Source organism: Callithrix jacchus, chromosome 1 (assembly GCF_049354715.1).
Source record: "Callithrix jacchus isolate 240 chromosome 1, calJac240_pri, whole genome shotgun sequence".
NCBI classification, from domain to species: domain Eukaryota; kingdom Metazoa; phylum Chordata; class Mammalia; order Primates; family Cebidae; genus Callithrix; species Callithrix jacchus.
The window spans coordinates 114,226,754-114,237,058 of NC_133502.1; the positions used below are offsets into that span (position 1 = coordinate 114,226,754).

The 10,305-nt window shown below is 37.0% G+C and overlaps 1 protein-coding gene across 1 annotated transcript; it reads right to left on the reverse strand.

The window, feature by feature from the left end:
• Positions 1–395: 395 nt before the first annotated feature.
• DMAC1 (distal membrane arm assembly component 1) lies at positions 396–1,794 on the reverse strand. Its single transcript, XM_002742930.7, has 2 exons — positions 1,477–1,794; positions 396–675 (listed from the first exon to the last, which is right to left on the reverse strand). Exons 1-2 carry the CDS (start codon positions 1,751–1,753, stop codon positions 611–613), a joined length of 342 nt encoding a protein of 113 aa, XP_002742976.2. The 5' UTR covers positions 1,754–1,794; the 3' UTR covers positions 396–610.
• Between the last annotated feature and the right edge of the window lie 8,511 nt (positions 1,795–10,305).

A 10,305-nucleotide genomic window follows, 5' to 3' on the forward strand; every position in this document is an offset into this window, starting at 1 on the left:
TTGAGTTTACCTCCAATGAAGTCACTACCTCAGATTAGCTGTGAAGCTCCTAAGATGATGGATTTGAAAATGCCTTACAAAGTATTAGCAGTAGATATATAGAAAGTTTCATGTACTTTTATATATTGCATGGGGCCCACCCATGGTTAGGTTGATAACAGGTGTTGATCCAATTATGGAAGAAATAAAAAGAACTCTTTAAAATAATAAAAATAGCTAATTTTCCCATTGGTTTATCATTTCCTCTATTTAAAAGTTTTAAAAAATTGTATTAACTATACAACATATTTATTATATATAATATATGCAACAAGACATACAATTATATAATGTTTAAGTAATTAAACAATTAAATATAAATTATATTCCCCTTCCCAGATAAGACACAGAACCTGTTTACTTCTCTGAGGGATTTATTGGTTCCTGTAAAATCTATGAAAGCCACAAACACTCATAGCCAGAGAATGACAGCCTATAATTGTCTTTTTAGTCTTGCAGTATCCACAGTACTGAGGTCTGTCCATGTACAAGTGTCTGTCCATAAACTCCATGTCTGCTCTGTGTGTCAAGGGGACAGGGACAGGAGAAGACAAATTGACTGGTGGTACTTTCAAACAACACGGTAGGCCTTCCCTTTGGGATCTGCCAAGATAACGATACCCCAAGTGGCAATGCCTAGGAAAAAAACAACAATATCTTACCTGTATGCTGCATTTTCATTTACCAAGTGTTTCACATATACCCATCTTATTTAACCCTCACAACACTTCTGGAGGATATATACCATTTTATCTTTCCTAGAGATGTGTGAAGCACAGAAAAAGAAAAAAAATTCTGAACGGAAAAAAAAGAACATTCTGTAGAATTTACCTATACAAGATCAAGAAAGTAAGACAGAATTCTATTCACTGACAATAGGTTTGAAAGCTAAAAGAATCATTAAATTTTACTGGATGACATCTTGACGATCACAGAATGGGACTGTGGGCCACACTGCCCAAGTGTACCAAGTAGGTGAGCTTAGAACCCACGTCTAAAGTTCTGGGCTTTAAGGCAAATTTCTTAAACTAAGGTCAAGTGCCCTCGCTCAGGCCTTCTCCAGGACCTGAATAAAAGTATGGGCTTTGGGATCTGATATACCTGGGATCAAGTGACTGTCATTTCCTGACCATGAACACAATACTCCTCATTGCTTCGGTTTGCTCCGTAGTAAAATGAGAATATTATAATCATACCTATTTCTAACAGCTATTCTGAGAATTAAAAGGACTGAGCCTAATAAGGGTTCTCAAGAAATACTGCTGATTTAAAATTAAAAAAGAAAGGCGTTCGAACTTCCTCTCCCCACCTTGCTTGAGGTGCCCCCACCACCTGACTAGCAAAAGCGCCCCGCCTCCCCGCGCACGTGGCTGCTCTGTTTCCCTCCTCTACCACTCAGATCCCCGAACCGCCCAAGTGCAGTGCCCTGATTCTCACTGATGCCGATGACCATCTGAGTAATAGTCCCTGGACTCGGGGGATATCCCATCTTCAAGGGCTTCCGTGCCACCAAGTACACGTATCCGCCCGCCCCTAGCAGCCCCAACCCAGAAAGCACACGACAGCTCCAGCAGTTATTAAACAGGCGGGGTTCTGCTGGGGAGTTCGGCGCGCCGGGTGTAGCTGGGGGCGCAGGCTTGGCAGGCGCGGCAGCGGTATCGGGAGGCTCATCGATCTTGAAGGACTGAAGTGGTTGGGATGTCTCAGACCCCATGTCGTAGATGTCGGCCTCAACCTTGGGAGTCTGGTTAAACTGACGTACAGGATGCGCCGGAAAGCAGAGCGCCGGAAAGCAGAAGGCAGGGACTCCAGTGCCGTGCGCGGGAGGAAGCTTAAGGCCTGCTGGGAAATGAAGTTCCCCTCGGCCTCAGACGGGGAAAGGGTGAAAGAAAGCTGCCAGTTCCCGCTGGATTTCTCTGACAGCAACAATCTTGGATGAGCTGGAGGCTGATTCCAGCTCCCCCCTGCCCCCCCGGCACTGCCCACTGTTTTAGAAATTCTGGAATCGCTACTCGCTACTCACTAAAATGCATCACCTTTCAGTCTCCTTAGAAGAGAAGTCTGGGTCTCTTAAGTTTCCTGCCTCACATGAACTGCGAGACCCTGGGCACGTCGTATCTCTTATCCAGAGGCCTGTGAATCAAGGAGTTGAATTTTATGAATGCATAATCATGTGCAAGATACAGACATACCATGAAGATACTGCAGGTTTGGTTCCAGACCACCACAATACAGCAAATATCTCGATAAAGCAAGCCATGACATTTTTTTGGCTTCTCGGTGCATATAAAAGTTGTTTATTCTGTAGTCTATTAAATGTGCAATAGCATTGTGTCTAAAAAACAGTATGTGTGTGTGCGTGCATATATATATATATACATATATATATATATACATATATATATAATTAAGATATATATATCTTAATTAAAAACAAAAAAAAAAATCTTGCCTAAAAATGGCAATGATTACCAGAGCCTTCAGTAAGTCCTAATCTTTTTTTTTTTTTTTGAGATGGAGTTTCACTCTTGTTGCCCAGGCTGGAATGCAACGGCGCAACCTCCACCTCCCAGGTTCAAGCGATTCTCCTACCTCAGCCTCCCGAGTAGCTGGAATTTCAGGCACCTGCCACCATGCCTGGCTAATTTTTGTATTTTTAGTAGAGACGGGTTTTCACCATGTTGGACAGGCTGCTCTGGAACTCCCGACCTCAGGTGATCCACCTGCCTCAGCCTCCCAAAGTGCTGGGATTACAGGGATGAGCGACCGTGCTCAGCCACTCCTTATATTTTTGCTGGTTGGGGGTCTGGCCTGGATGTTGATGGCTGCTGACTGATTAAGGTAGTGGTTGCTGAAGTTTGGGGTGACTGCAACAATTTCTTAAAATAAGACAATAATGAAATTTGTTGCAAGAATTGACTCTTCCTTCAATGAAATATTTATTTGTAACATGCAACGTCATTTTATAGCATTTTAATAACCACCGTATAACTTCTTTAAAAATTGGAGTCCTTTGTCCAACTTTCTGACAATGTTCATAGCATCTTTACCAGTAGATTCCATCTCAGAAACCCACTGTCTTCATCCATAGGAAGTAACACTCATCTGTTCAAGTTTTATCATGAGATTGTGGCCATTCAGTCACATCATCAGGTTCCACTTCTAGTTCTAATTCTTTTGCTGTTTCCACCACATCTGCAGTTACTTCCTCCATCTAAAGTTTTGAATCCTTCTTAGTTGCTCATAAAGGTTGGAATCAACTTCATTCAATATCTAGTTAGAGATATTTTTGATCTCCTCCCATGAATCACAAATATTCTTAATGGCATCAGAATGGTGAATCTTTTCCAGAAGGTTTTCAATTCACTTTAACCAGATTCATTAGAGGAATCACTATCTGTGGCTGCTATAGCCTTACAAAAATATATTTCTTAAATAATAAAACTTGAATGTCAAAATGACTCCTTGATCTGTAGGCTGCAGAATGGATGTTGTGTTAGCAGTTGTGAAAACAGTGTTAATCTCCTTGTACATTTCTATTACAGCTCTTGAGTAACTGGGTACATTGTCAATGAGCAGTAATATTTTGAAAGGAATCTTTTTCTCTGAGCAAGAAATTTCAACAATAAACTTAAAATATTCAGGAAACCATGCTGTAAACAGATGTGCTGTCATCAGGCTTTGTTGTTCAAATGATAAAGCACAGGTAGAGTAGACTTAGCATAATTCTTAAGGGCGCTAGAATTTCCAGAAAGGTAAATGAGAATTGGCTTCAATTTGAAGTCATCAGCTATATTAGATTCTAACAGGAAAGTCAGATTGGAAGCGTGAAGCCAAGCATTGACTTCTCCTCTCTAGTTAAGAAAGTCCTAGATGGCATCTTTTCTTAATAGAATGCTGCTTCATCTGTACTGATTATCTGTAATGAATTACCTAAGCTAGGTCTCTTTGATAACTTGCGGCAGCTTTTACACTAGTATTTGCTGCTTCACCTTGCACTTTTATGTTATGAAGACAGCTTTTTTTTTTTTAAAATCACATGAACCAACATCGCTAACTTCCAACTTTTCTTCTGCAGCTCTCTCGCCTCCCTCAGTCTACATAAAATTAGAGTCGAGGTCTTGACTTAAGGGAATATTTTGGCTGTTTTGATCTTCTATCCAGATGACTGAAGCTTTTTCTGTAACAGCAACATGGCTGTTTCAGTTTCTTATCATTGGTGTGTTCACTGGAGTAGCACTTTTAACTTCCTTCAAGACTTTTCCTTTGCATTCACAACTTGGCTGTTTGGCCTAGATTCCAGCCTATCCCAGCTTCCAACATGCCTTCCTCACTAACCATTTCTAGATTTTGACTTAAATTGAGAGAAGTTTGACTCTTCCCTTCACATGAGCAGTTAGAAGCCATTGTCAGGTTATTAATTGGCCTAATTTTCAATATTTTTGCACGTCAGCAAATACGGAGAAGTACAGAGGGCAATGGCTGGTAGGTGGAGCAGTTAAAACACACATTTTTATTACGTTCACCATCTTCTTTGGATATGGTTTATGCTCCCCTAAAATTATTCCAATAGTAACGTCGAATATCACCGATCACAGATCACCATAACAGATACAATAGTAATGGAAAAGTTTGAAATATTGCAAGAATTACCAAAATGTGACAGAGACTTGAGTGAGACATATACTGTTGGAAAAATTGTGCTAGTAGGCTTGCTCTACACAGTGTTGCCACAAACCTTTCTATTTGTAAAATATACAATATCTGCCACGTATAGTGAAGGGAAGCATAATGAAGTAAGATATGCCTGTACTTTGCTAAGCAATTAACTTCATTATGCCATTTAATCTTCCTCACTCAACATGGCAGATTCAGTTTTCCCATTATGTGACGAAACTGGCTAAGTGCCATAGCCGTAGTTGAAACCAGTGTCTTTGAATACAGTCAAATATCATAAACATAAACTGTAAATATTGTGAAGAGACTACACAAATGTGATCAAGATATTAAGAATTGATATGAATTACCTGGATAAATGCTTTTTATTTCTCTTTAGCTTCTTTCTTAAAGACATGATCTGAATTATGTCACAGTCATGGCATTATTTTTTTGAGAGCTTTGGAAAAATTCAACCCAGAATCAGGCTCATAGATATGAGGAATTCATATAGAATCTGTTTTTTGGTTTACTTTCTTATCATCTCTTAAGAATGATCTTTTAATTCTGATATTGTCTTTGCAATTAAACTTCTGTATCATCCTCTCCCAGCTCATTTCACCTTTCATTTTCTTTGGGTTTTGAGTATTCATTTCTTATGTTGGGCTGTTCTCAGAGGAGTACTAGCAGGAAATAATGACATTTAGAGTTTTGAGTTTGTTTCTCTTAGAGGAGATTGGTGAATATAGAAATAACTTTGGACTTAAACTGTTTTCTTTTAGATTTGCTTTAAAAATTAACAAAATAAAAACATTCTATTCCACTTTCTGCAATAAGATGTGACTTTAGGAAGGTTAAAAAAGGATAAAATAAATATATGGATATATAAGGATAAAATAAAATAGCGAGAATACTGGGTTGGCTTAGTGCTTGATTTCAAAGACACTCTCTATTCATATATATATGTTACATGGCACATATAAATAGAGCGGGTCTTTATATATGTACACACACATATATGAGAGAGAGATCCACATAGATATACATATCTATATATCTATGTATATTTATATCTATCTATAGAAAAGGTGTGTGTGTGTGTGTGTGTGTGCGTGCATGCATGTGTGCGTGTGTGGTAGGAAGACAGAGTTTTGGGAGATTTGGGTTCTATACCTTGCTTTATCACTGTGAATGACCCATGTGACATATAAAATATGATTTATCTTCTCTGGACCCCAGGTAAATCATGTCTAAAATAAGATTTGGACTAGTCGGTCTCTTAATATTTTTTTCCTGACTGGAAAATCCTACTACTTATTAGGAATCTTTCTTCAGATGGCATTGCACTGAGTGCCATATCAAATGAATTCAGTAGTATTTCACTTAGAAATTCACAATTTATGGCTGCTGCTTCCCACTGTTTGATACAACATTTTAGAGCTATGTAATTTCTTCTTATTTATATAGGAACAAATTCATCATTTGGCATTTGTTGCCAAAAAGTTTGACTGAATACCCTATAGATAAAAAATATTGTGTATACATTATCATTTATGCATGTTTCTTATTTATAAATTGTATATTAATATACTACCTTATATAAAAATAAGGTAAAATAATAGAAATAGAAATTTCAATATTTTCTCTCATCACAATATATGGATTTGTGCATCTCCATGGATACCATGGTTATTTGACATGTGATTTTATTAATTCTTGTTTTATCTAAAAGCTTATCTTCTGTCAGGAGAGAACATCATTGGTTCTCCAAATAAATACTATTAACATAGCCCCACAACACTATATCCAAACAACAGGTAGGATTTTATTTTAATTTGTGTTTCTTTCAAGTACTTTCCAAAAGGTGGGTTTGTTCTCTTATGATTATCTCAAATGAACTATTTTAGGCTTTGTTGCTATTTTATTGTGATATCCCTCCAAAATTCCATGATAGCTTCAACAGAATCAATGTGTCCTAAAACTGCATAGCACATGTTGCAATGAGATGGACTAACATAGTTTTGATTGGAAAATTTCTGGAAGCATTAACACACTTCTTGAGATTAAAGAAACAGAAGGGTCTGAGAATAAGGGGAGATGCTGATGAAAGTGAGCAAAACTGTAATTGGAAGAAGTCTTTATTTTAAGGGAAGGAAACTAGTAGGAGAAGGTCAAAAGCTAAATTTACTTCATTTTCTTCTTCATGGTGTTTATTTCTTTTACTATTTGTTAGGTCTACAGCTCATTTTGGCATTTTTGACTCACAAGATCTTGTGTTCTTTTCTATTTGTTTATAAATATAAAAAGTGCAAAAGATGTAAAAGGGTATATATTGAAAGTGTGCTTCACAGGCCTGTCCCCCAGCCACCCAGTTACTCTTCCCTGAAAGCTGGTGTTACCAGTTTCTTGTGTGTCTTTTCAGAGATGTTTGCCTCTCTATGTGTGTTTTTTTCTCCAATGATTTAGCATTCACTGCATATAAGTCTGTATGTAAAGAACTTCTTCATGCTTTTGTATTGCTCTATAGTATTCCATTTTATGAGCATATTATGTGAGTGCCCTCATATCAGTAGAGGCTAATGGACATTTAGACTGCTTCTACTCTCTTGCTACTACAGATAAAGTCACAATAAATAAATTTGTATATACATCATATCAAAACCATATGACTCTATCTTAGAATAGGACATATTCTAAAGGTATATATGGTAATTATAAGCTTAATGGATAGTACCAAATTGCCCTCCATAGAAGTCATGCCAGTTTACACTCGCCAGTACAAGAAGACCTGTTTCTTCATGCTGTTCTTCAAAACTGAATCCTTGATCTTTGATCTCTGCCAATTGAATATATGATAAATGGTTTCATTTTCCTTTTTTTTATGAGTGAGCTTCTTAAGTATGGTTAGGGGCAATTCATATTTATTTTTCTGTGAACTGTCAATATAGTGTATCCATTTTTCCATTAGATTGCCTTTTTCTCATTGACTTATCAGGACTCTACACATTAGATGAGTTAACCTTTTGTCTGTGATTTAAAGAATGCATATTTTTCTCCCAATTTGACATTTGTCATTTGACTTTGTTTTACTTTTTACTATGCACATTTTATAAAACATATACTTGAGTTGATCTTTCCTTTCATACCTTCTAAGTTTCATGTCATGTTTGAAAGGCCCTCCACTTTCTATGGTTTCTTTCTGCCTTTTTCAGCCTTTTTTTTCTTCATGCTTAAAATATTTCAGCCTTTTTCTTGACCCTTAAAACTTTAATACATTTGAAATTTATCCTGTTATTAGGTGTCAATAATAGGATCAGATTTTTCCCCTCAGAGGCTACCCCAGTTGTCTTAATATTATTTATTAAATAATACACCTCTTTACTACCTATTTAAAATGTCACTTTTAGCCTATATTTGCAGCTACCTGGGAGGCTGAGGTGGAAGGTTAGCTTGAGTCCTGGAATGGGGGACTGTAGTGCACTGTAATCATGCCTGGGAGTAGCCACTGCACTCCAGCTTGGGCAATATAGTGAGATGCTGTCTCTATTAAAAAACTTAATTAATTAAAAATCAATAAATACAATTTAAAAAATTAAATGCCATTTTCTAAAGTATATATGTAAATATATATGTATATATTTATTATATATATTATGTTTATATTAGAGAGGTATGTATTTATCTATACACACACACATACACACACACACACATTTATATCTGTTCCTGAACTTTATATTCTATTCCATGATCTGCCTATTAATTTGCATGCCAATATCACATTATTTTAATTGCCAAATCTCTACTGTGTTAGTACTTGGAGACTGGCTTACCCCATTATCTTCTCTTTCAGACTTTTCTTGGCTATTTTTGCTTGTTTATTTTTCCACATGCACTTTTGAGTCAGGTTGATCATTATAACAAAAGACAATGACATCTTTATTAGGCTTCTATTAAAATTATAGGCTAATTTAGGAAGAAATGACATCTTTATGACGTGGAGTCATCTTATCCGAGGTGCTTGCTTTTTCTTTCATTCCTATCTTTTGTATTCCTCTGTAGCATTTTAAAGTCTTTTCATAATTGTCTCACACAGTTTATTTCAGACATTTTATGTTTTGTGTTGTTACTGAAAGTAAGGAATTTTTCCTTCTATTGTATCTTCTGACTGATTATTGTTTAACTATAAAAAGGCTGTTGATTTCCAGAAATCCTAATATTGAATTATGAGTGCATACTGATGAAACTGTGTGTGTGTGTGTGTGTGCAATCTATTGATTTAAGTGATCACTATTATGTCTACTTCATAAAAAACAATTTGGAGATACTCCTTTTTTCTGTACTCTGGAACAGTTTAAATGCCACTGAAATTATCTGCTTTTTAAAACTTTTAGTAGAATTTCCCTGTGAAATTTTCTAGTTCAGTCACTTCATTTTTTGTGGGGGGGTGGCAAGCAGGTTATTTGAAGAGGTTCTTTTCTGTTTTGGAAAGTGTTTAAATTTTCTGTTGGCAATACATGTATATATATATATTTTACAAATTATACATCTCTGGAATATTATCAATTTCATACAAGTTTTCAAGTTTGTTTTGGCCAGATATGGTGGTACTCACCTGTCATCTCAGCACTTTGGGAGGCTAAGGAGGGAGTATCCTTTGAGGCCAGGAGTTCAAGACCAGGCTGAGAAACATAGCAGGGCCCCATCTCTAAGAACAAATGAAAACATTAGCCGGGCATTGTGATGCATGTTTGTAGTGCTAGCTACTTGGGAGGTTGAGGTGAGAGGATTGCTTGAGCCTGGGAGTTTGAGACTGCAGTAAGTGATGATCTTGCCACTGCACTTCAGCCTGAGTGAGAAACACTCTACCTACCCCTATAAAATAAGTTTGTTTGTATTGAGTAGAAAAGACAATTCTTTTAATCTCTTTATTTATTTAATCAGTGTGGAATCTGTACATGTTAGCATATATGGAAAAGGATCTTTGCAGAAGTGATTAAGGATCTTGAAATGAGTTGATTGTGATAGGTTTTCTAGTCAGGCCTAAATGCAGTCACAGGTGTCCTTATAAGAGACATTCAGAGAGCAATTACACACAGAATACAGTATTCACACACAGCAATTACACAAAGAATGCCACAGAAGCAGAGATTGGACTGAGGCAGCCACAAATCAAGGAATGCCGGCAGCCACCAGAAGCTGGAAGGAACCAAGGCACAACATTTCCCAAGAACTTCCAGAGGGACCTTGGCCCTGTTGACACCTTGCTTTTAGCTCAGCAATTCTGATTTTGAACTTTGGCCTCCAGAATGGTGAGAGAACATACTTTTGTTGTTTCAAGCCACCAAGTGTGTGGTAATTTATGACAATGGCTGCAGAAAACTAATACATGCACTTGATTAAACTATTGTCTCAAGACTGCACTCAAAAACCTAGGCTCAGACAGAAAGTATATATAACGGCTTGGGACAGCAATTTCTTTCTTTACGGATTTTGGGTTACTCTACTATTTTCTGACATGGAACCTTGCTGTGGAGAATTCTGAGGCCAGGCCAATTTATTTTCTGATATAAGTGACTAGATCTTTTTGCCTGAATACCCAAATGATTT